The 26,468-nt window shown below is 33.2% G+C and overlaps 4 protein-coding genes across 8 annotated transcripts; 1 reads left to right on the forward strand and 3 right to left on the reverse strand.

Moving 5' to 3' along the window:
• The first annotated feature begins 750 nt into the window (after window positions 1-750).
• Window positions 751-2,691, forward strand: LOC114179047 (alpha/beta-Hydrolases superfamily protein). Its single transcript, XM_028065244.2, has 4 exons — window positions 751-1,262; window positions 1,362-1,544; window positions 1,699-1,940; window positions 2,314-2,691. Exons 1-4 carry the CDS (start codon window positions 963-965, stop codon window positions 2,576-2,578), a joined length of 990 nt encoding a protein of 329 aa, XP_027921045.1. The 5' UTR covers window positions 751-962; the 3' UTR covers window positions 2,579-2,691.
• A 526-nt stretch (window positions 2,692-3,217) lies between these two features.
• Window positions 3,218-10,334, reverse strand: LOC114179049 (folate transporter 1, chloroplastic-like). The gene is made up of 11 exons (XM_085670616.1): window positions 10,093-10,334; window positions 9,939-10,015; window positions 8,432-8,508; window positions 7,461-7,554; window positions 6,879-6,972; window positions 5,579-5,660; window positions 4,694-4,799; window positions 4,128-4,199; window positions 3,995-4,015; window positions 3,825-3,892; window positions 3,218-3,523 (listed from the first exon to the last, which is right to left on the reverse strand). Exons 1-11 carry the CDS (start codon window positions 10,214-10,216, stop codon window positions 3,391-3,393), a joined length of 948 nt encoding a protein of 315 aa, XP_085526742.1. The 5' UTR covers window positions 10,217-10,334; the 3' UTR covers window positions 3,218-3,390.
• Window positions 10,335-15,588: 5,254 nt separating this feature from the next.
• On the reverse strand, window positions 15,589-17,191 carry LOC146887918 (oxidoreductase-like protein, amino-terminal protein). 2 transcript variants are annotated; one of them, XM_085670628.1, is made up of 2 exons: window positions 16,726-17,191; window positions 15,589-15,894 (listed from the first exon to the last, which is right to left on the reverse strand). In XM_085670628.1, exon 1 carries the CDS (start codon window positions 17,097-17,099, stop codon window positions 16,743-16,745), a length of 357 nt encoding a protein of 118 aa, XP_085526754.1. In that variant the 5' UTR covers window positions 17,100-17,191; the 3' UTR covers window positions 15,589-15,894; window positions 16,726-16,742. The 2 variants fall into 2 exon arrangements, with proteins under 2 accessions (XP_085526754.1, XP_085526755.1); XM_085670629.1 differs by lacking the exon at window positions 15,589-15,894 and adding an exon at window positions 16,377-16,579.
• Window positions 17,192-17,653: 462 nt separating this feature from the next.
• On the reverse strand, window positions 17,654-24,875 carry FOLT1 (folate transporter 1). Of its 4 annotated transcripts, none has more exons than XM_028065246.2 (11): window positions 24,616-24,875; window positions 24,460-24,536; window positions 23,396-23,472; window positions 22,857-22,950; window positions 21,990-22,083; window positions 20,980-21,053; window positions 18,835-18,945; window positions 18,225-18,296; window positions 18,104-18,124; window positions 17,940-18,007; window positions 17,654-17,806 (listed from the first exon to the last, which is right to left on the reverse strand). In XM_028065246.2, the coding sequence occupies exons 1-11, from the start codon at window positions 24,737-24,739 to the stop codon at window positions 17,674-17,676; spliced, it is 945 nt and encodes a 314-aa protein (XP_027921047.1). In that variant the 5' UTR covers window positions 24,740-24,875; the 3' UTR covers window positions 17,654-17,673. The 4 variants fall into 4 exon arrangements, with proteins under 4 accessions (XP_027921047.1, XP_027921046.1, XP_085526850.1 ...); XM_028065245.2 differs by lacking the exon at window positions 20,980-21,053 and adding an exon at window positions 20,525-20,598 and having other exon boundaries at window positions 24,616-24,873; XM_085670724.1 differs by lacking the exon at window positions 20,980-21,053 and adding an exon at window positions 20,525-20,598 and having other exon boundaries at window positions 24,624-24,863.
• Between the last annotated feature and the right edge of the window lie 1,593 nt (window positions 24,876-26,468).

A 26,468-nucleotide genomic window follows, 5' to 3' on the forward strand; every position in this document is an offset into this window, starting at 1 on the left:
TTAGTCTTGATTGGTTTAGATAGAATTTAAAGCTGTCCTGCTCTCGAATAACATCAAAAGGATAATTATTTCGATTTTAAATAATGAGATATGTTATTTTAGAAAAGAATTAAAAAAAATAAATTTTATAAATTTAAAGATTATTTAAATATCATAAAATTGTAAAATTATAAAATTCTACATTTTTTATCATCTCTTTTATTTTACTTTCTCCATCTCTCCCCCTATTTTTCTCACATATCTTTTTTCTCTATTTATACTTTTTCTTTATTCTCTTTCTCCACTCTCGCTCCTTCTCTTTCTCCCTTCATTTTTTTCCTCCACCTTTTATATTTTAATCATTAAATATTATTTTAATTTTTAATTTCATAAAAGAAACCTTGCGAAATTAGTTTTAAAATATATATTTTTCACACAATAAGAAATAAATATTCATCTTGATTAATATCTTAGATAAAAATAAGTAAATTATATTACACTCTGATGCAGAATTTAAAATTTAAGAAAATTAAATTAATTTATCCAAAAAATACATATAAAACACTTAAAAATTTAAAATAATTAAGATTTCAAAATTTAAGTTTCTTCAAAATTTTAAAAGAATTGTAGGCGAAGAATATACAAAAGAAGTGTATGAGCTATTTATAATATACAAAAGAAGTATAACTCATTTGATTGTCTAAATTTTGTTTCCATAATATCATAACATGTTTATTGTTTAATTGATGTAGTTCATCTTATAATGAGAAAATGGTGTTAATGAGTGTTGGGTAGATTAGTTCATCTTTTATGATTTATTTAATATGGTGTGTGTGGAATAGACACAGAAATGTTGTGGTTATCAAGTCAGAGTTGGGGTTTGACCCAAGCCATGACATTTAAGAGTGTCTTGAAGACATGTTTCATCTTCTTCATTCATTCCTAAGGAACATCCTAGTTTGGTTAATTTGATCTCAAAGGTTATGGAGCACTTAGAGATGGTGAGTGAAGTGAAACACCAAAGAATCAAAGCCAACGGGATATGGATACATGTGGCAGAGAAAGGGACAGGCCCACTTGTTCTTCTGCTTCATGGCTTCCCAGAACTATGGTACGCCTGGCGCCACCAGATCAATTACTTGGCCCAACATGGCTATCATGCAGTTGCACCTGATCTAAGAGGCTATGGTGACTCTGATTCTCCTATTGATCCTACTTCCTACACTTGTCACCACCTTGTAGGTGACCTTATAGCTTTGCTTGACCATTTTGGTGAACAACAGGTATCAAATTTTTCTCAGTTCTTTTTGTATGAGTATATATGATCATGCTTCCTTTCTATGTGTTTGTCTTTCTGTTTTTGACCCACTTCAACAAAACAGGCCTTTGTTGTTGGATCTGATTGGGGATCAACAATTGGATGGTATCTGAGTCTGTTTAGACCTGACAGAGTAAAAGGATTTGTTGTTCTGGGTGTTCCTTACCACCCAAGATCACCCACCAGTAAAACGGTTGAAAGTATCAGAAAATTATTTGGAGATCAGAGTCATGTCTGCCAGTTCCAGGTTCCCTTTACTTGCTGTTTGTTTTGACATTTTTATGTATTTCAAAACATGAATTTTATGACAAATCTAAGATTTCTAAGATTTGAGCTTGCCTAAATTGCTTTTAGTGATGTACATGATGATGTGATTTGTTTTTGTTGAGTTGGGTATGCAGGAACCAGGCAGAGCAGAGAGAGCTTTTGCTAGATATGATTATCTCACAGTGATGAAGAAGTTTATTCTGTTAAAACCTACAGATATTCTAGCATGTCCAGAAGGCATGGAGCTAATTGATTTTCTGCCAACACCTTCTGTTGTGCCATCATGGATAACTGAGGAAGAACTCACGGTTTTTGCAGACAAATTCCAAGAGTCTGGTTTTACTGGGCCACTCAATTATTACCGAGCAATGGACTTGTAAGTTTTTTTTTTTTTTCTGCTTAATTTTAAAACATAATAATTCAATTACTTTCGAAGTACACAATGCAACTTTGAATTCTCTACTATAGTCAAACTTGGAAAAACCAACTTTTTCTTAAGCCGTTGGTAGCACTTATAAAATTGTATATAAGTTGTGGACTAATTTTATATTATATTTCCAACAATTTAATTTGACAAAGATAAGTTTAAAGATAAGCATAAACTTTTACGTTACATCTTATCATAAACCATTCTTCTTCTATGATGCTTATCACACACGTGACATACAGTAAACAATAAAATCCGACAAATGTTATTTGTTAATGAAGGAATTCACCTTTTTACTTACGGTGATGGTGTGTGGTTACAGAAACTGGGAGCTTGTTGCACCATGGCAAGGATCAAAGATAACAGTTCCAACGAAGTTCATAGCCGGAAACAAAGACATCGCTTTTGATCTTGAAACAGTTGGTACAAAGGCTTTTGTGGAAAGTGGCATTTTCAAGAGCCTTGTTCCCAACCTTGAAGTTGTTATTATAGACGGCCACCATTTTATACATCAAGAAAAAGCCCAACAAATTTCGGACGAAATCCTCTCCTTCATCCGTAAATTTCCCCCCATTGCTTCCACATAACGTTACCGATTTTTGTACCCTTTTTTTTATGGTGGATTTTTAGCTATTTATATTGTTGTTTGTTAAAGCAAACTCCTATATTTCCATTGTTAATTATCTACAATTTTACGTAACTAGAATTGTGGGTTTGTGTAAGAGAAAGACAAACAAATCATCCATTTAAAAAGTTCATAATTTATAGGGAGTAAAGGTGAGTAATGTCATTAATGAACAATTAAATAGACTTTAAATAGATTTAGTAATTCTACAGGAAGCATGTTAAGCTTAATAATACTTCCAGATATGCGGGGATCTGGTGTTTATTAGAAAAGAGTGTACGAAACTCATGCAGATTCACTTCTATGATAAGATTACAGCTGAGTCAAATTTTGCTTGCAAACAGTCAAATGCTATGCAAATGGTCAAGAATTACTTTGTTTTCTAACTTTAGATTATGAACTTTTAATATTGCCTATAGACAGTCCCCTATGAAAATGGTCGTCTTATCTATATTTTTGTTTCTTATGTACATAGATTTTTATTTAAATAAAAGATTCTATGAACATAGCTATTTTTTTACAATAATCCAGTAAGGAAAGGCGTCGTAAGAACACTCTGGGAGCAAATGAACAGAAAACTTGTTAGCATGGAAAACGGGTATACAAGCAACCATGAATTTTATCTCTGGAAATTGCATCTATTTGTTACTCTGTAGAATCCCATCATGAAAAAGTGATAGGAAAAATGATAGATACCCATTGCTACAAATATCAAATAAGAGGATATTAAACAACAATAAGGATAAAGGAAAATCCTGATGGAAAATGAAATACTCAGTCATTCCTTATTGTCGGTTTAAGCAATTTTAAAACATTTTCATAAACAATAAATGTTATTGAAGAAGCAGGAGCATTTTTCAAGAGGTTTGCGGTAATTCCTTTGTAAAAGCCCCGGATACCTTCAAATCTGCAAGAACAGAACAAAATCTATAAAGGCAAAACCATAACTAAATTTGAAATGATCAAGAGCATTTCTTTTTAGCATATAATTCGGGTAAAAACAAGAGTGTCAATGTAGTCTTTACAATTCATTGACAGCACGTCACCAAGATTCAACCTATTGTATACGCCATTTGCCAAGGTATAAGAAATATGTTAATCTCAATCACCAATAATACTTATGATTCTATCTAGTTTCACCTTTGCATATTTGTCAATATAAAGATGTAAGCTAAATCTGGATGGGTTTTCAATATGTAGTTATTTACCGTGCAGTTTCTTTCACAACATGCCAAGTATCCATATATCTTGGGACCCCATCACCACTAGGTCGTTGCTGCAGAGACAGAAATTTCAGCCCAGATCAGATAAAGATGTGATGCCAGTTAAAACAAAATGAATATGTAATATTTATATCTTTGTAATGACATTCTTGTACCTGCAAGCGAGACCGCATAACCTGAAATTATGGAAGGGGGGAGCATGATTCAGAAGAAAGAAAATTCTTCAATTACTCATAAAGGAATGACGCTAGAATTCTCGTTCAAAAGAGAGGAGACAGACAGTTTTACCTGAAATGGATAGGTTAGCAGTATTGCAGCCAGTTTTGATGTTGCTCCAAGAACAGCATAATCAACAGAATTCTGGGAAAAATAATACAATATTAAAGCATCACAACTGTAGGTTTTAGATATAATATTTATTAATTGCCATTAACACAAACTCAATTGAAATCATCTGTAAACATCAGATAGCAGGAAGCTAAATGTACCAAACCCAAACGTGTCGTATAAAGCTATAAACTTGCAACAACAACAACAACAAAAAATTTAGGATATGCATAAAGCTACATTTCTCCCATTTAACATGTCCCTGGATCGTACCTAGCCATTTGAAAACAGTGAATAAAAGCTAACTGAGGCATCCACTACTCACATGCAGGCAACAATCAGAGTCGTGATTCTTGAGATGCATCATTTGGCTCAACCAAACTACTAGGCCAATGATTTAGGAGCATGACTTGGAGAGTAATACAAGTGGGAGAAAAGGTCAAACCTCAAGAAATCATTTGAATAATGTAAATTGTCCAATACATGTAAATTCAAAAGTTGAATCGACCCAACGTCCTCTAACTTACCAACAATTTATCAGGATTTTGATTATGGAATGTACTTCTCTTACTCTTAAAATCAATAATAACTTTACGGAGCTCCTCGTATGCTGTAAACTGAATAGCACCATGAGACCTGCTGCAATATATAAATTGAAATAAGCTCATTATAAAGCATAGAAAGACAATGGTATGTTTGATTTTAATAATTGATAATTGATACAGCCATCATAATTTTCAAATTTCCCCTTTCATACCCTAGAGAAAAGTAGCAACCTAATAATGCATTAAGTAATAATACCCTTTTAAATTGCAATTTTGGTCCCAAATGAAAATTTTGAATGTTCCTTTGTCAAACTCCCACCCCACTAATCTCTATAGCTTCAAAGTTCAACAACCTTTAGAAAAATAATACCCATTCTCAAGAATACCACGTATCACAAGTTGCCATGAAGGTGAAGGTAAAAAAAATTCCAAAATTCATTCATCATTTTGACTTTTTTGTCTGAATAATTCCCACCATACTGCCACAGCATGGAAAAAAGGGGGGAGGGGGAGGAGAAGGACAAAGGGATATTCCATTGAAAAAATTTGAATCATTTCCTAACACAGAATATGTGCTAATGGTGGAGATGACATGAACAAATCAATCGCTGACATGAGTTTATGATCATGTAACAATCACACCATTAACACATTCCTTGATAACTTAACAACAATTGAACCAAAGGATCAAGGATTGTGATGCTTTTACTATTGTATAATATTAATTGGCAGAGGTTCAAGAGTTCATAGTGGCTACGCAATGGATGTGATGTCCACTATAAATTGCAAAGCACAATACCACATATTATATTTAATCTATAACTAAAATTCTAAGTTCCAAGATTGACAGGTAAAATAAAGAGTCCGCAACATACCAGCAATAGACCAGGAACAATGCCTCTGTAAAGTGCACTAAATCCCTCTTCCCTCGTTATGGTCCTAAAAGCATCTGATAATTAATATTATTATAATCAAATTCCATGACTAGATAGCAAATCATATATTGATGAATACAAATATAATAAACAAAATATGTTAACATATGCAGTGATTGTGTGACAATCATATGGCAAACACATTCTTTTAGTAACTTGTAGTTATTAAACGTAAGGATAAACTGTGTTGTTTCTGATAGTCTTTGGGTTTAATTGACAGATAAAAGAGTCCATAGTGGATACTTGCAAATGGCTCAATGTTGATTATAGATCTGAACCTAGAATCAATTTGGGTAAATAAGACCTTTTATCTTTATGAAGGATAGTTACCTACATATACTCAATTTGATTAAAATGTTAAGTGCCAAGATTGATAAGTAAAATAACATGAAACAGCAACACACCAGAATAGACCTGGAACATCACTCTGTAAAATGCACTAAATCCTTCCTCGCTCATTATGGTTCTAAATGCATTTCATATTTATTTTTGACAGGTAAAATACTTTCATGACTGGTTAGCAATTCATATGGCGAAGACATAACCACAATAAACAAAATATATATTCACTATAAAATGTTTTAGGTAGATGAGTTAAAGAGGAGTGCTACCAAAACCCTTTAACTCAATCTAAACTATTGGATTCATTAGGTACTACAAAATAGAACTCACAAAAAATTGTTATTTTCGAATAAATTCAGCCAATAGAAGGGGTTTGTTCAAAAGAGTTTGCTAGAAAGCGTATTACTAGCGTTTCTCATTGAGCGAAACATAATCACCATGGTCCCCGCTCAAAAAAAAAGAAAAAAAATGTCAACTTATGCACCAAAATCTTGCATCTTGATTGTTCCTTTTGCAAAAACAACTGAAATAATCTATAAATAAAAGTTAAAACTAGTTTTTTAACCAGTCCGAAAATTAACGTCATACAAGACTATGCATTGGAACAAATAGGATGAATGCACATGTTCAATAGTTAATACTGGTAGGTACTGAATTACTGAAACACATATACTGGTGATATAAAAACTGCCACACAACCAAGACCATTTTGGGTGAGAGATAAATGCTCAATTAAATACTGAGTCCCATATTGAACCACTCTGAAAATGACCAATCTTTCAACTTTTGGATACTAATTTTGAATTCAATTTAGGGTGAGGTGACAAAAATTAAGAAACATCTTACTGTAAAAGATACTAATTAAAGTTAATTTAAAATGGAGAGCAGACCAAAAAGCCCAGAGTATGGTTGCGTCTGATGAAGCGGACTTTGAAGCTGCAATCTTGTCTTTACAAGCCAAACAGGATTTGTACACAGGCAAACCTGGCGAAAGGTAATGGAAACAAAAATAACTGGAAGTTAGTTTTGACCACTTACAGGTTTGTGCCACAGTATGTTCGGCAGGCTTTGGAATCCTATCCTAAGCATCCAATTATCAAAGTTAAGTAGTATCACAAAGATAAGCACGTTGATAAGTAAATGGTAAATTTAATTATACTAGTTCCATTCTCACAACATTTCAAACAACAATTTTCAGTGCAAAATTCATCAATACAAGTCGCCAAAAGTAATTCATTGTGGATTTACAACTCTCCAATATACTGCTCATTTGCTGATTTTCAAATCACCTTTTTCCCATTAAAGTGAATCTCTTGCTTTGGATGATTCAAATCCTTTCATCTCTCCCACATCTCAATATTGACAAAATTTAAAAATAGAGAACCTCGGGTGGCAACAAATGTCAGCAGGGTTGTGCAACATAATCATTAAGAATTATATGTGGATTTTATATTGGGATTTTTCTCACATACCAAACCTCCTGCTTCAGCAGCTGAGGCAAGATGAAGACCTGGACTCAATTTTCCCTCCCCACTCCTTGCATATCTTTGTTTGGCTTTATCATAGCTGCAAGTCAAAAAAGTTTTGGTACAATGACCTTGGTCTTCTCAGAAAGCAAGCAGATGGACCGGTAACCACTCTAACTATAATAATTAATCACTCAATTCTGGAAGGTAAAAAAATTTATGGGGAGGATAATCCTTTGGCAATATAATTAACAGTGAGTTTGTAGAAATTGTTTGATGTTAAATGAAACTGCTATAGACTGCAGACTAGGAGATGATGACATGCTGATTTGTTTTGGCTATTTTTAGGAGGGATACATTGGAGGGATTTGGCACCAATAAGTTATAAACAAATTCATATAAGGGATTACGGTACCATTTCTAACTCACTACTATGAGGCAATAGGTTTGCGGGTATAAGCACCAATGAGTCATTAGGAGTAAACCCTTATAAAAGATTACGACATCACCTCCAACTCAAAACCTTAAGAATTTGGCTTTGTAAGTATCAGTACTAGCGAGTCATGAGCAAACCCACATAAGAAATTATAACACCACTTCCAACCCTAAATATTAAGACAAGGGATATATAGGTCTTCTTCTTTATATGTTACTCAACTTTTTCACTTTTATTTAATATGGAACTCAAACTCATACTTAGATATTTAACAATGTATTTGTGACCAAGAAAAATAATTTAGATATGATTTTCTACTTTATGTATGAAGGAGTAGGCCATAGAGAAGAATTTCGAAATCATATGAAGCAAGTTCAAATTTAATTAGAGAAGGTGCATATATGCACAAAACACCAGAATGAAGCATCAAAGAGTTAGACATCTATATAATATCATTCTCTCCTAGTGAACGTTAGTTATATAATGATCGGTTAAAAAGTTGACTTCAGTGCAATACTTACTGATGGAATTTAGTACTTACAAAAAGAAATATAAGCCCCACGAAATAGTGGATCCGAGAGTCCCAGGAAGAAAGCCTGCATATAACCCTCTTAATCCCTGCAAGATAAAGCATGGCATATAAGTAGTAATATATTCATAATAAGACACACAAAGTACCAAAAAAAAGAATATCTCTCTGATTACAATTTGCAACCGATGTTAATTTTTTCAACCCCCAAACCCATCAATAATACGTGGAAGGAATGAAAGTTGAGCAACAATGCCAGCCGCAGTCATGATAAAATTCGTCAAAGTAAGACCATGGGCAAGGTGGAAAGTGATGTCTAACGAAAATAGGCAGCCATTCATTAACAAACAAAATTGAAAAGTGAGAACCCACCCTCCCCTAGCCCCCGTCACTTTGAAACATAGACACTTGAAAATGGTTGTTTCACCAATGTTGGACCCATATCCTATTGTATACTTTCTATGATCTACCGAAGTTCTTCAATGTCTTCAAATTTTAGCATTCCACATTTGAATCTCACAGTGCACGCATACCTTCAGATGACTATAACAAATTCAGATTCGAAGGGCAAAAGGGACTTTAGCTCGCTCAGCTGAAGAGGGAGACATGGCTACGGCTCCACCAAACCAAAAAAGAAGGAAAAGTGCAAGGATCAAAATAACCAATTCACGATTAAAGGATTTTGCGCGATCCAAGCACTAGTGTATAGCATTCTGTGAGGGACAGAGAAACGGGTGGAAGAAGTGATGTTAATCCTCTCTCTGAAATATTCTTTTGTTATTTCCTTGTCTTTACTATCTTTGTACCTGCTACAGTCGCCTTCTTCACTGTAATCCATATCCGACATACAATAATATGTAAAAAGATTCATATTCATTCTCAGTTTACTATTGCATTCATTAGCACTGTTACAATCTCAGGTCGTGGCAATAATCTTAGTAAGCTTCTCTTAACTTTTCAGAAATACCAGAAACCATTGTACTGATTTTATCATATTCGTCAGATTTATTCATGCTGCTGAACTTCAACTACACTGTTTAGAAAGTAAAAGGTGCCATGTAATTAATAACTCTATATATCTTAAGTGTAGAAGGTTCAGCAATCAACACCATTTAAATGCATGATTGTCTAAATTTTACCACAAATTCGTAAGTCTTGCATATCACGTAGATATAAGAACTTTAATTACTCAAAAATCACTCCGATATTAAAATTTCTAAAGTGATTGTTCAACCTATTAAAATTTGATTGAAAAATAGTTTTTTATTAATACGAACCGGTTAAGAAACTTTACTTGTTTAAAAAAATTTACTTATGTAATTTGCTCGAATGAGTTTTTTTAAGCATCTTTCCTTAACTTTAGATAACTCGCCTAAGCACCAGCGACATAGATACTTAATTCCCTTTCTTAAGGACACATCAGAAGCTTCCAGAATTTTATTGATTAAAGAAGAACTTTGACAATTGAACCCTTAATAGAGAAAACGCATTGGCGTTGGTCGATTAGGAAATGACAAACCTCGGAGCGAGCAATGGTCAAAACGGCGTGAGCGGTGTTCTTGTAACTGGGAAGATGAGAGACTCGACCATCGTTAACTGCAGAGTCAAGCAATACTTCTAAGAATGGAAGGCACGAAAAATCAGATATCGTAGTTTACATGAGAAGAGAGAACCTTGGAACCTAGTGCGGACAACATCGAGGGGATACATAACGGCAACGGTGGCGAATCCGGCGGCGGCGCCCGCGGTGGCGTTCTCCCACTGCCATTTATGGCGCTTGGGCGCTTCCGTTGACATTTATATAGTATGGAAAACTTCAGATTCAGAGTTGTATTGACTGTGACTGCTACACTCAACTGTATCTGGATTTTGTTTGTTAGAGCTTCTCTCTTTCAACCAACATGCGCTTTTGTCACGTGCAAAACATCAGAATTTATTTGGTGATCATTTGTTATGCGACAAAAGAAATTATATTTTTACGTTTCGGCAAAATTATTTTTTTATTATTAAATTTTTACAATTTTTTTATAACTTTAAGTGTTATTTCTGAGTGATTTTCTTTTTTTTCTATTTTTTATTTTTAATATTTTAAAATTAACCTTTTTGAATGACTAAAATATCTCTAGAGTGGATTATTATGTAGTGATGTAATGTCAACAAAAAATATTTTCCTAAAAAACTCGAATTAAAATATTTTAGATTGATAGAGAAATTGTATCATAAGATTGATTTAAACTTATCCGATAACAATTTGTTAAAAATAACAAGGATTTGAGTGTTCTATCTTTTCGGTTACATTTTATGTTTTCAAAGTAAATAAAAACAATGATTATATCACCCTTTTTAAGTTCAGCATTAAAGAAATTGAGTTTTTATGTTTTTTCTACCATCACTAAAAATCTGAGTATGGACATTAGAGGTGCAAAAAGGAGTGGTTGAATTAATATATATTATAAAATAATGTTAAATTTTATTTTTATTAAAAATAATATTTTATTTTGTAAAATACATCAACTTTGCACCATGGTTGAGTTAAGAATTAATTCATTAAACTTAGATTATAACTATTTTGTTTGGCTTAATTTCTTATGTAAAATTCTTTTATCTAATTTTCACATAAATATAAATACATTTTTAAGCATGATTAAAACTAATCAATTAATCAAGTATCTATCTTTTAATGATTTATCGTTATCCAACATCAAAATAATATTGATTACTATTTTCCTATTTATATTCTTACGATTCACTTCTAATAGAAAGGAAAAAAATAATTAACAAAATATTACAAACATTTTATTAAAGTAAAAAAATAGATTTTCCTAAAGAACACTTAAAATAGATAGTATGAAAGTCATTTTTTTTTCATGCATAATTTTGACCTCTAATTTTTCTTTTTCTTTTCATCATTGGTTTGGGTGATGACTTATAGATTATTTGTACAAGGTGAACTAGGTATACACAATGACCAATAAGAGGTTTTACTTCTTTTATCCCGTAATTTCTTCCTAATGTTCATCAAATTATTATAAACTTTTCACCCTATTTTCATTCGTCATACACCTTTATAGTTCAAGCAAGTGTCATTGTCAATTAGCCATCGTAAGTATTATTAAGTTTTGTCATAACTCTTCTTTTTCTCCAGTTGTGTCATTGTCATCGTAATTCTCCACCAACGTTATTATTGGTTTGTGTCCTTTTCATTTCGAGAAATGATACATTGACATCCAAATATGACTACTTTTGTTACCACCTGACGTGGTATCAGCTATTTCATTTAAATTTTTTTTTTATAACTGACAAATGAAATGACAGTGGTGAAGCGTTTGGGGACGCACTCACGTGTGTAGCCACTTCCCCACACGCCACTGGCCACTTATCACAGAACACTCACTGTTTTGATATTGGTCTTTCAAAACCAGTCTCCTCCTTCACTACCCTTCCCGCACACACACCACTGCTCCTCCTCTTCCCGAAACCGCCCCACAAGACCCTTCCCGCACACACATACCTCTGCTCCACCATGAGAGAACCCCTTCTGCTGTGATTATTGAAACCCCAAAACCCCTCTTCGACAAACCCTAACCCAATTTCAATCTTCAAATTGTTCCCTCTATCCCGAATCCCTCTCCACCAACAGTTCCCTGCACCTCTCTTCTTTCATTGCTCAATCCCCCAACCCGTCTCAGTTGTCATAAACCCGAAATCCCTTTTCCCCTCCCCCTGAACAGCACTATCTTGTTGTTGAAATTTAACATGCGACCCAATCAAATGTAAGCTGTAACCCAAGACATAGTTTATGGACAAATTTGATGTAACGTATTGTAATAAATTAATTATCCAAGGCCCTTGTTGGACCCTAGTTTGTTCCCCCCTAGGATGACACACAATATTTCATTTGTTTTAATAAATGTGTAGTTGATAGTTGACAACAAATATTGGTGGACCTTCTTCAGAACTAACGTGCAAACCAAACACAAGTAATATGTAACCCATGACATAGTTTTTGGACAAATTACTTGTAAGGTATTTTAATAAATTTATTATCCAAGGGCCTTGGTGGACCCCAGTTTGTTCCCCCTAGGATGACACACAATATTTCATTTGTTTTAATAAATGTGTAGTTGATAATTGACAACAAATATTGGTGGACCTTCTTTAGAACTAACGTGCAACCCAAACACAATTAATATGTAACCCAGGACATAGTTTTTGGACTAATTTGATGCAACTACACATTTATTAAAACAAATGAAATATTGTGTGTCTTCCTAGGGGGAACAAACTGGGGTTCAAGGCCCTTGGATAATAAATTTATTAAAATACCTTACAAGTAATTTGTCCAAAAACTATGTCCTGGGTTACAGCTTACATTTGATTGGGTCGCATGTTAAATTTCAACAAGGTCCACCCATGTTTTTTGTCACTTATAACCTATGCATTTATTAGAATAAATTAAATATTGTCTATCTTCAAAGGGAAAACATAGTGGGATCCATCAATGTCCTGGGATAATAAATTTATTAAAATACCTTACAAGTAATTTGTCCAAAAACTATGTCCTGGGTTACATATTACTTGTGTTTGGGTTGCACGTTAGTTCTGAAGAAGGTCCACCAATATTTGTTGTCAATTATCAACTACACATTTATTAAAACAAATCAAATATTGTGTGTCTTCCTATGGGGGAACAAACTGGGGTCCACCAAGGCCCTTGGATAATTAATTTATTACAATATGTTACATAAAATTTGTCCAAAAACTATGTCCTGGGTTACAGCTTACATTTGATTGGGTCGCATGTTAAATTTCAACAACGAGATAATGTTGTTCAGGGGGAGGGGAAAAGGGATTTCGGGTTTATGACAACTGAGACGGGTTAGGGGATTGAGCAATGAAAGAAGAGAGGTGCGGGGAATTGTTGGTGGAGAGGGATTCGGGATAGAGGGAACAATTTGAAGATTGAAATTGGGTTAGGGTTTGTCAAAGAGGGGTTTTGAGGTTTCAATAATCACGACAGAAGGGGTTCTCTCATGGTGGAGCAGAGGTGTGTGTGTGTGCGAGGAGGGTTTTGTGGCGCGGTTTCAAGAACACGTAGAGCAGGGGTGTGTGTGCGGGAAGGGTCTTGTGGGGCGGTTTCAGGAAGAGGAGGAGCAGCGGTGTGTGTGCGGGAAGGGTAGCGGAGGAGGAGACTGGTTTTGAAAGACCAATATCAAAACAGTGAGTGTTCTGTGATGAGTGGTCAGTGGCGTGTGATGAGTGGGGAACTGGCTACACGTGCGAGTGCGTCCCCAAACGCTTCACCATTGTCATTTCATTTGTCAGTTATAAAAAAAAAATTAAATGAAATAGTTGATGCCACGTCAGGTGGTAACAAAAGTGGTTATATTTAGGTGTCAATGTATCATTTCTCTTTCATTTCTACTTCTGTCAGAGAGACTCTAGATTGGTTGATATTTCTTGAATTAACATATTGTTGATATTGATAAGAAATAAGTTTGCTTGTAATAACATACTAAATGTTATTTTTGTAGGATATCGAGGAGTTAAAATTGGTGTCTCATGCACGAAAGATTAATAAATTTGAAGTCCCAAATGAGTGGATTGATGCTATAATAGAGATTTTTGGTTTGTTGACACGCAGAAATACTAGTTATGAGATGATAAACAAAGGGTTCTTGTTTATGTCTTCACATTTTTATAGTGGGACAATTTTGCATGTGTTAGTGTGGTTGCAACTATGGCAATATGTGTTTAGGCAGAGTTGCTTGAAGTAGAGTATGATGATCCTTATGATCTTCAATACCTTAGGTTGTAGAAGGGATATTCACAGGAAGTAACTGTATTCACCCACTTATATGAGCAACTTGCAAATGTTAGATTTGCACAGACATGGCAGCTTGCAAGTTATGTCATACTTATCCTGGTCACTACTTTAATCGTTTGGATTTGTTTGATACTACGTTGCAAATGTAGTTTATATACATTGGTCAATACTCAATATTGTAATAGGTGTGGATATATAAACATTTTCCTAACATCATTCTCAAGGATATTAGTTCGACTTATGTTAAGGATCATTCTTGTACTAACAAATATGTGGTAGGTCGGGCATTATCTGTGCTTAAAGAAATCAGGTTCTAGCTTGATAGTTTGACCTTAAATGTTGTCAAGTGAAAGTTGTATGAGGAACATCACATCATCGACGAACCATTTGAGTGGAAATCCATGATTTCTAGGTACATTTGCCTAGGAACTTACAAACATCTTCATTTGTCTAAATGTGTTGCACTAATATTGTACATGCAAATCATCATTCACCCCTTTCCTTCCCACAAATTTATCTTATGACGGGGGAGTTACTACTAGTTAGATGAAAGATGGTTACATTTTGTTAATCACCTAATTATGAATCAATCTAACAGAGGGACACATCTAATTGCATGTGTGGTTTTATACATGAAATGGTATCAATCTATATTACATTCATACTTCAATTGGATGTCTGAGGATGATTGCCTCAGTGAGATAGCTTATCATTAATGTCAGAGTCTGTGCAAGACACACGACAAGTTTCACCACAAGAGCATCACTTTGTCCATTATAATTCTATCTAAAGTTAATCGTCCATTATAATTCTATCAAACAAATACAAATTATATTTTTAAAACAAAAAATACATTCTGGAATAAGCATTTGAAAGAATAAAATATAATGTTTGAATTGCATAATCTATACCAAACTATACAATTCCAAATTAACCAATTCAAAAATGTTAAAATAGAATTGTCAAATTCAAGTCATAAATCCAATTCCAAATTAGGTGATCTAAAATTGCTTTACAAATTATCCAATCAAAATATATCAATTTACTTTTGAATTATCCAAGTTATAAATGACCTTCTAAAATAATCTTACAATGGGTTATATTTTCAGAAATTACACTTACCTTCCGAAAGAACACTAAAAATAATTATGAGTTATACGAATAACACTAAATCTTAAATTTATTAGCTAATTCAAAATAATTATGAATTATACAATTTAGAAAAAAATAAAAGAAATCCAGTGTCAAAAGTTTTTTATTGCTCAAAATGTTTTACCAAATAGATTTCATATTACCAAACACCTCATATGATATATTATCAGGATGCAAATTTAAAGCAAAATTAACAAGAACTAAAAGGTTTCTAATGAATTCTCAAAATCAAAGCAAGTATCGATTGCAAACACACAATTTGGAATTTTCCCTTCTTATTTGGTTCCACATTTATGGCCTATTTGGTGAGTGACTTGACTTTGAAGAAAAAGATCCAAATGATAAAGAAGAATGAAAGAGAACGAATTTTGTATAGTTTGCGAAAGGAGAGGAGAGAAAACAACTACGTGTAAGAGACTATGAAACTCATTCTAGCTGCTTAGCTTCCCTCCTCGCAAAACAAATCAGTTTTCAGAGACGGTCTACCTAAGCAATTCTGAAAAGGATGAGATTAAACAGAAATGAGGTGCAGTTTGTAAGAATCTATCAAAACCCCATAAAATAGAAGGAGATAAACAATAATGAGAAAATAATGTCTATCCCACAAAAAAAAAAAAAACTGCAAAAAACAGTCATGAGAAGCCTAAAATCAGGAGGCAACATTGGGGGAATAAGTGTTTAACTTCAATTCTAGTTGTCCATTACAAATGATTGCGTGGCCATGGTAGTAGAACAACTAATTAGATCAGCAAGTAACATGTATATGATTCAAAATTGATTCCACTGTCATAAACCAATTCTACAATACATGTTAAAAAACGATGAACAAAATTCAAGGCAAAAAGTGGCTAAGGTAATGGAGAAATAACAATAAAAAAGTAGTGAGGTTTGCTCACCAAACTTTTCAATTACAATAAATAAAGGATAAGAGCTGAGAGTGAAGAAGTAAGCATCAAAGCAGAAATACTAGCCAGAAAGTGAGATTGCCAAAGACCATTGTAGTAAAATTTTCATCAAAATATACATAGAATAATCCTATACACCATCATCAGGACGTACATATTGATTAAACCAGACACCACACTTTATGTTGTCACAGATATTCCATACAATTCAATGCATCTTATCCTCAAAGTAAAATACATGTTGAGGACGGCATATTTGGGAAGTGCAATTTAATCCTGATATTTAAAAAAAGAAAAAGAGTTTCTTATAATACAATTCGACATACAAGATAAAAATACTTGGTTCCTCTTCTTAGAAGAGGGGACAGAAAAATAATCAAGTTTTCACGAAACTGAGGATACAACGAATGAATAACACTAACCCAGGCGACGCTGAAGACTATGAAGAAGGTTTGGGGCTCGGATCGTTCTGTTTGTAGAGATTATTATATTGTTCGAGTTCCTCATAATATATATCCCAAACGCATCGGACGCAGCCGCTGCCGCAACAATCGCCGGGCTCCGGCTTCTCCGGTGGCGGCGGAATCTCCTTCGGCGGATTGGGATTGTTATCATCGGTGAGGGCGTGGGGTTTGGGTTGGATTGGGTGCGGCGCGGGCGTATTGGCGGCTCGCGAGGGATCCGCCATGCGATGGGGCTGGAGAAAGAAGGGTTGTGTGCGTTGAAGGGGAAATTTGGTGAGGGCGGTGTTGAAAGGAAGGAGCTTCTGGGTGAAATCGCAATGTGCTGCTCTCATTGTCTACGGCGCCGCCACCGTCTCATTATTTGGGATTGGGATTTGTGATGAATGAAGCCCACAACGACCAAGATTGGAAGCTGTCGTTTTAAACAGCTTTTGCGCGTTTCGCTCTTTTATTTGTCTGTTGTTTTCTGACTCCTTTTTCTTTCGTACAGTAGATTATAAAAAATAGAAAAATAAAGTAAAAGCTAACACGTGTTAAATAGATTAATTATTTAAATTTAAATATATAAAATATACATAGAATTTATTTATTTTTATTATTATAATTTAGTTTTACACATCATGGGGTCTTTTATTTAAAATATATATATATATATATATATATATATATATATATATATATATATATATATATATATATAATTAACTTAAGTTATACTTAAGTTTATTATTATTATTAATTTTAAGCAGTTATCAAAGAATTAAAAAGTAAAAGCTATAAATATCCATTTATTAATTTTTTTTATGTAAATAATTTTTGGTTCTGTTTTTCTTATCAATCTTTTTTTCGGTAACCATAATAAAGGCCAAGGAGAGGAAAAAAAACATGAAGGAAAATGAAATACTCTCAATCATTCCTTATAGTCGGTTTAAGCAATTTTAGAACATTTTCATACACAATAAATGTTATTGAAGAAGCAGGAGCATTCTTCAACAGGTTTGCGGTAATTCCTCTGTAATAACCTCGGATACCTTCAAATCTGCAAGAACATTCCAAAATAATAATGGCAAGAAACATAGTTCAATTTGAAATTATCAAGTTTCTCCCGTGCATAGTTGTCAATAGAGAGATGTAAACTAAATCTGGGTGAGTTTTAATGTGTAGTTATGTACCGTGCAGTTTCTTTCACAACATGCCAAGTGTCCATATATCTTGGAACACCATCACCACTAGGCCGTTGCTGCAGGGACAGGAATTTCAGAACAACTCAGAAGATGTAGTGATGCAGTTAATAGAATGGAACATGCAATGTATCTCTGAAAGGACATTTCAGTACCTGCAATCGGGCACGCATAACCTGAAAGAAAGGGAGTGAAAGCAACTTCATCAATTACTGATATATCAATTTCAAGGACTATATAAGATATAAATTCAAAACATGGGACAGACAGTTGTACCTGAAATGGATAGGTTAGCAGTATCGCAGCAAGTTTTGATGTTGCTCCCAGAACAGCATAATCAACAGAATTCTGGGAAAAATAATACAATGTGAAAACATTACAACTGTAAGCGCTGGATAAGAAAATGTTTAATTGTTTATAACACAATCAATGGCAATCATTTGTAAACATTAGATAACAGTAAGTTAAAGTACGCGACTCAGACATATCTTATAAAGCTATAAACTTGAAACAAATAAAATGTAGGATATGCATAAAGCTAAATTTCTCGCAATTAAATGTCCCCGAATATTACACAGCCATTTCAAAATGGTGAATAAAAGCTGAGGTATCTAACATCAGCTAAAATACAGTAAAACCAAATAAGTATACAATCAATCAAGTCTTATAGGCATCCCCTACTGACGTGCAGGAACTATTAGAGTCGTGATTCATGACACGCATCATTTTTCTCTACCAAACTACCAGCTATGATTATAGAAGAATGACTTAGAGAGCAATGCATGTGATTAGAAAGGTCATTCATCAAAATAATCATTTGAAAAATGTAAAAAGTCCAATGCATGTGAGCTCGAGAGTTAAATGGATCCAAGGTCCTCTAACTTACCAGCAATTTATCTGGGTTTTGATTATGTACTGTACTTCTCTTACTCTTAAAATCAACAATAACTTTACGTAGTTCTTCATATGCTGTGAACTGAATAGCACCATGAGAAACCTGTTGAGACATAATGAAAAGCTGATAAGTATGATTTAGGACTTTTGTCAATACTTGATATAGTTGAAATAGGCATCGAAATTTTAAAACTGGCTTTCCACACCCTAGAGTAAAGTATCAACCTAATAATGGCTTTAGTGAATATAAAACTAAAAAGCTTAAGCAAAAAATTATCATAAGCTAAAGGTTTAATACAATTAGTTTTCAGATACAAATGCAGGGAACCTTGTTATTACTAATATCCTCATAAGGAAAGAGTTAATAAATTTAAATAAAGATGCAATCCACCCAATGAATTAGATTTAATGACAAGCAGATTCCTCCTTTACTTTTAAGCTTAACACTATTCCAGCCAAATTTTCTGCTAGGTACTTTCTATTTACCATGTAATCGCTGGTAATGAAGTGAAAATTTCCAAATTTATTAATTTTAAGAAAAAAATTTCAATCTCAAAAATAATTTAGTGGAATGGTCAACATATGGTTAGAACAAGAATTTCCTCGTATTCAAAAGCCATTTAGTTAAATGTTTCTAAGCTGTACATATTTTGGATAATGATTCCCAAAATAAAAGTTTCTCAAAATTTCATGATGATATGGTATTCTGAAAAGGAAGGTTGTGGTGTATACTAAATTACACCAAATTTAGGAGAATTTTAATATAAAGTTTGAGAATAAAATGTATACTCAACCTGAAATTTGGGGCAAATGCAACTTCTCACCTTAAACTTTTAAACTGTCAGAAATATCACAACAGATCCCTTCGTCCTACTGCCACTAAGTAACCCCAGGAATGTTTGTCATGTGATGATCACCTACCATGATCACTAAAATACATTGGCACTGGCACTATATTTAAACATAACAAGCATATATTAAATGTCATTGGGCAAAAAAATTCAGGAAGTGAGTTTTGTAACCTTATATTTTAATTGTACTTTTGGTCCCTAAAGAATATTGTCAATATTGCCTTGTCAAATCCTCAACCCACTAATCTCTTCATAGCTCCAAAGTTCAACAAACTTTAGAAAAATAGCATCCACTCTCAAGATTACATACCTTAAGTTTCCAGAAGCTACAGGTAAAAAAAGAATTATAATTTCACTCATGATTTCAACTTGAATAATTCCCACCAGACTGCTACACAGCAAGGGAAAAAAGGTAGAAGGACAACAGGAATTTCGTGGACAAATTTTTAATCGTGTCCTCGCATAGAATATGTGTGAATGCTGGAGATGGTACAGCAGATCATTTCGCTGAAAAGTTAATGATCATGTAGCAATCACACAATAAACACATCCTTAGTAACTTAATAGCAATTTAATTGAAGGATCTAGGACCCTTTGTGATATGCACAGGTATGTGAAAGCATTGCCCCCCATGTCCTATATTACGGTCATTAGACATAGTCTCACGTCATATTTGGTGTCCTTGTCAAGTTGGTATTTCACAATAATGTTAATTGGAGATTCAGAGTTCATCGTGGCCAGTTGGAAAGGTGTGGTGTTCATATTTAATTTACAACTTAAAATTTGAAGTGCCAAGATTGACAGTAAAGAAAACAAGAGCCAGCACCATACCAGAAACAGACTGGGAACAATCCCTTTGTAAAATGCACTAAATCCTTCTTCCCTCAGTATGGTCCTAAATGCATCTGATATTGCATTTTAAAATACAATTTCACAACTAGTTAGTAAATCATATATTGATGAATATAACCACAATAGACAAAACATGCTAACATATATAGTGATCATGAGACCGTCACATGCCAAACGTACTCACAGTTATTAAAAGGAAGGATCAATAATGAAGTTTCTGATAGTCTTTGGGGTTTGGCAGATAAAAGTGTGCAAGTGGCTAGTGGCAAACGGCACAATGTTGAATATAGTTTGGAAAACAAAGACCTAGACTTTTTTTAGGGTGAATAAGATTGTTTACCTTTACGTAAGCACAACCCAGGCATTATACTTAATTTGTTAAAATTTTAAGTTCTAAGATTGATAGGTAAAATAACAAAGAACCAGCAACATACCAGAAATAGACCAGGGACAATCCCTCTGTAAAGTCCACTAAATCCTTCCTCCCTCATTATGATTTTAAATGCATCTGATATTTAATTTTTACAGATAAAAATTTTCATGACTGGTTAGCAATTTATATGATGAAGAACATAACTATAATAAACAATATTGCGCAGTGACTATAATATTTTAGGTAGTTGAGTGAAACATAACTATCCTTGTCCACAAATAAAAAAAGAAAAAAATAAAGTCAACTTATGCACCTAACTCTTACATCTTGATCATTCTTTTCCTTTCTCAAAACAAATGAAATCATCTACATAATATATTTAAATTAAGGTTGAAAACTATTTCTTTAACTAGCCTCAGAACCAACATAATTATAGTAAGTTGGCAAAAATATAGTTTTCTTTTCTCTGTACAGCAGTAGTATGGGCATAACTGTCACTTTAGCAGTATGATGGTCTCTTATTTCTTCCTAACTAACTCTAATTTTAGATTTATTATAGGTTAGTTAGAGCTCCATATACTTGATTGTATTCAGTTAGGTTTGTTACAGATTAGTTAGCTAAATATAATAGATTGACTACAGTCAGTTACTCTTGGATCACCAATTCATTTTACATGGAATCTAAATCTCCTTTTCATTCTCTCTCTCTCAACCTTAATAAACATCGTCCAAGACAATGCAAAAAAATAAATAGGATGAAAGAATATGCTTAATACTAGTTACTAATGAATCACTGAATACACATAATAGAAATATTTTTGGGTGGCAGAGATAGATGCTCTCTGTTAAATACTTGTACTCAAATTCAACTTGTAGATACTAATTTCAAAAACAATTTAGAGTAAGGTGCTAAGCTTAAGAATAGTCTTATGTAAAAGATAATAATTAAGCTATGTAATTATGGCTAACATCTACAGTCAAAGCACAAATAATATGAATGCTGTAAAAATTAAAATCCCAAGGTTAAAAATTAAAAAAAAAAATAAAGTTAATTTAAGATGGAGAGCTGACCATAAATCCCAGAGTATGGACGTGTCTGATGAAGTGGAGTTTGAAGCTGCAATCTCGTTTTTACTAGCCAGACAGGATTTGTGCACAAGGAAACCTGACCAAAGGCAATGGAAACAAAAATAACAAGATTCAGTTGTGATCCCATCCCACACAAAGATGTCCCACAAAATGTTTGGCCGGCTATGGAATCCTAATCATACAAATATGAAAGCTAAGCAAGATCACGATGGATAATAAATTTGAAAACTTAAGCACATTAGTTCCATCGTCACAAAAAGATCAAACAGTAATTTTCATTAGCAAATTGATAAAATACAGTTTACTTTACCTAAAGTACTTCATTGTGGTTTTTATTCCTCCAAAATGAATCTAAATTGACGGGAACACTTTAGAGAGTCTTAGAAAGCGTGGGTTTTAGGCCTAAATTAACTTCACAAAACCAAAAATAAGGTTTGTACACAAACACATATATATAATATATATATTATAATTTGGTTATATCTTCAGTCCATGTGAGATCTTCAACATGGATAAAAGTAACATCCATCAACAAGAAAGAAAATAAAAGGAATAGATTTAGATGATTTCATATTTTATTATATTTACATGTATTTTATCACAACCTCAATTGTTGATTTTCAAATCAATGGCCATATCATCTCCCTTTTCCCTATAAAGTGAATCACTCGGTTTGGATATGTCAAATTTCTTCAATGTATCACATTTCATCTCTCATACAGCCCATAGTGACAAAATTTACAAAGCAAATCTTAGGGGCAGCAAAATTCAAGCAGTGTTGTACAACACATTCACCTAGAATTATATATGTGACTTTCTATTCATAACATTGGGATTTTTCTCACTTACCAAACCTCCTGCTTCAGCAGCTGAGGCAAGATGAAGACCTGGGCTCAACTTACCCTCCCGGTTCCTTGCATATCTTTGTTTGGCTTTGTCATAGCTGCAATATGAAAAAAGGTTAGGTACATTGACTTCGATCTTCTAGGAAAGCAAGCAGATGAACCAGAACCACTTAATGGTAATAGTTAATCACTCAATTCCGGCAGGTAAAAAAATTAAGACAGGGAGGATAATCCTTTGGCAGCACATAGAAAGTAAATTTACAGAAGTTGTTTGGTGTTAATGAAACTACTATTAACTGTAACCAAGAGATTGACATACTGATTTGGTGGGTGAGTACGAGAGTGATTTTCAAACTTGTTTAAAAAAGTTAAAATTTAACTCGAGAGAATGCATATTTGTTGCACAAACAACAGGACTGAGACACCCAAGAGCCAGTCATCCTTTATAATATCATTCTCTCCTAGATGTCAGACATAAAAATGATAAGATAAAACATAAAATTTGACTTCAATCAAATTATCGCCGATGGAATTAGTACTTACAAAAAGAAATATAAACCCCACGAAATTGTAGACCCAAGAACCCCAGGAAGAAAGCCAGCATATAAGCCTCTTAATCCCTGCAAGATGCAGCATGGGATATAAGTAACACATTCATAGTATTACATACACAGTACTTAAAGCAAAAAGTTTCTTGCTTGTAGCAATTTTCCCATACCAAACCAATGAATAATATGTGGATGGAAGGACAATGAGCCTTACTATTGGTCTTAACGGCGAGTGCAACAGTGATAATATCAAGGTGAAAGATAACGTCTAATGACAAAAGCAACCATCCATTAACCAAAAACATTGACTCATGATTCCCCCACCCCCACAACCACCCTTGCCTGTTGGACCAGAAGTGGGCAACAAACAACCTTACCGCGTACTCCCTCTGTTGCAATTTATATGGCATTTAAAGATTTTTTATAAAAGTATTAAGAATACAATTGGAATAACCTTGTCAAGCTTCTCATCACTCATCACCGACGACCAGAAACCATAGTGCTGAGTTTATCACATTTGCATATGAAAATACTTGCAACACAGTCTTTTATTAATTAAAATGATTGGAAATTTCAAAATCATAAGGATCTCACATCTTTTTTAATGATAATTTTTCAATTTCCAATAAAATTTTATCAATAAAAGAGAAAGTGTTCAAAGGAGTGAGTTACAAGTACTCGTCTTGTCAGATTTATTAGTCTGAACATCTGCTGAACTTACTAGGAAGGGAGTAAAGACGTCACGTAATTCAATACATTCTAACAACTCTATGCCTAGAAGGTTCGACAATCATTCTACCAGGATAGTTTTCTTTCTTAATGAACAAGGACATACGAAAATCATAACAAGTGGCATACTTCACGAACCATGATATGGTAGCAAAAGCTATGAGCTCAAACAAATTACTTAGGGCAATCTCCTTGTGTATATAGTGATCAAAATACATGTTCATTGAACAGCGAAAATTGAATCTTTGATTGACAATTAAAGAAGAACGTCGGTAATTGAACCATTAGTTATAAAAAACATAGACGCTGGTGGATTAAGAAATGACAAACCTCGTAGCGAGCAATGGTGTAAATGGCGTGGGCAGTGTTCTTGTAACTGGGAAGATGCGCGACTCGACCATCGTTAACTGCAGAATCAAACAAAGCGTCTTAGAATGGAAGGCACGAAAGATCAGAAATGTTCAGTTATACGAGAAGAGAGAAAACCTTGGAACCTAGTTCGAACAACATCAAGGGGATGCATAACGGCGACGGTGGCGAATCCAGCAGCGGCGCCGGCAGTGGCGTTCTCCCATTGCCATTGGTGGCGCTTAGACGCTTCCCCTGACATTATATGATATAATATGCGAAGGTTCAGATTCAGAGTTGAATTGATTTCAACACTGAATTCGAAATGGAGATAGTATGAATGAAACAGCAGTGTGGTTTGATTTTGTCTATTACGTTAATGAATAATATTGTGTCTACTTTCTCATTTCCCCTCAAGTTTTTCATTCTACCTTTTTTATTTTTTATTTTTTTATTTTTGGCTTAAATACATTTGGTTCTCATTTTCGTAGTGTGTATTGTGGATAATCCTCATTTTGACGTAATGTTTAAAATGGTGTTCATTTTCATAAAACGTTTAAAATGGTCCTTATTTTCACAATTGGTGTTTTATTTGGTCATTTTCTATAACGCCGTTTAAACCATTAACGGAGCATTGTACAGGTAGCACGTTATATTAGGGTGTGTTATGTGTACATATGGCTAATTAACGTTAATTCTTCAATTTAGGAGAAATCTTGCAATTAGGGAAATTTCTTCATCTTTGTCTTTCTTGAGCTCGGATTTTTCCTAAATTTAAAAATTAACGTTAATTAGTCATATGTACCGTACACGTAACACACCCTAATACAAACCGTATCAATGTAATGATTTAAATGACATCGATAATTCACAATAATAGTAACAACAATGATCAAGACAAAAATGCACCTCAATTAAATATGTCATCGTGAAAGATAACACTAAGTATTAATCCTCAATAATGATAATACATTCCACGTAAAAAAAAAATACTATTTTAATTTTGTTAAACAATAAAATATAATCATGTTAAATAACAATCTAATTAAAATTGTTTAAAGTATAAAAATACTTCATCATATTGAAAAACATCCTCCAAAACTAGTTTCCTTATTTTCTAGTTATTTCTTAATATTAATTGCCATATTTTTCTTATATTATCAATAATGAGAAAGAGGCACAGTATACTGAGATGTGAATATATATATATATATATATATATATATATATATATATATATATATATATATATATATATATATATATAAAAATAAGTGATTTGTTGTGTTGTGTTTCTATTTACTCCTGCCATTTGGATATTTATTTTTATTATTTTAAAATATAATTAAAGATAAAATAGAATCTTCTTTGTATATTATAATAATAAATCATTTGTCTTCCTACGTTTAATTAGAAAAAAAAAAAGTGAAATATTTTTCTTAAATTAGTCTATTTCTAAACTATTTCGTAATTTTCTCACATATTAACTTCTCCAAAAGATGATTGTTAACTAATTTCATAAACTAAATTTTGATTTTTGGAAGAGTTTATTTAATTTTCATTCTTATGAATTATTATGAAAAGAAGTTATCCAAACAAGCTCCACATAAATAAATATTAGTATTTAAGTTTATATATTATAATAGTCTTAATTAATATCCATTAAAGTCTCATCCTCTCTTCTTTCTTATAGTTGGAATTTCAATATTCTTAAATATGTTTATCTTAGAATCAATCGTGCTAGATCATCAATCTATATTAAATTATGTTTTTCCCTCCATAATATGATCATACCATGTCACTCAAATACCAAAGATCTAAAAATCTATGGCTGTGGAAATCGATGGGTACATTTTTTAGATGAAGCATGCTCAATCGATGGGTACAGACTCGATCATTTGGGTCGAGCATTGGATGAAAATCAAATGATTCACATCTCGAATACCTATTTTAAAATAGATCTATCAAGATAAAATACGAAGCATCAGATT

The sequence above is a fragment of the Vigna unguiculata genome, chromosome 3 (assembly GCF_037176805.1).
Source record: "Vigna unguiculata cultivar grain cowpea cultivar isolate G323 ecotype 2 chromosome 3, ASM3717680v1, whole genome shotgun sequence".
NCBI lineage: Eukaryota > Viridiplantae > Streptophyta > Magnoliopsida > Fabales > Fabaceae > Vigna > Vigna unguiculata.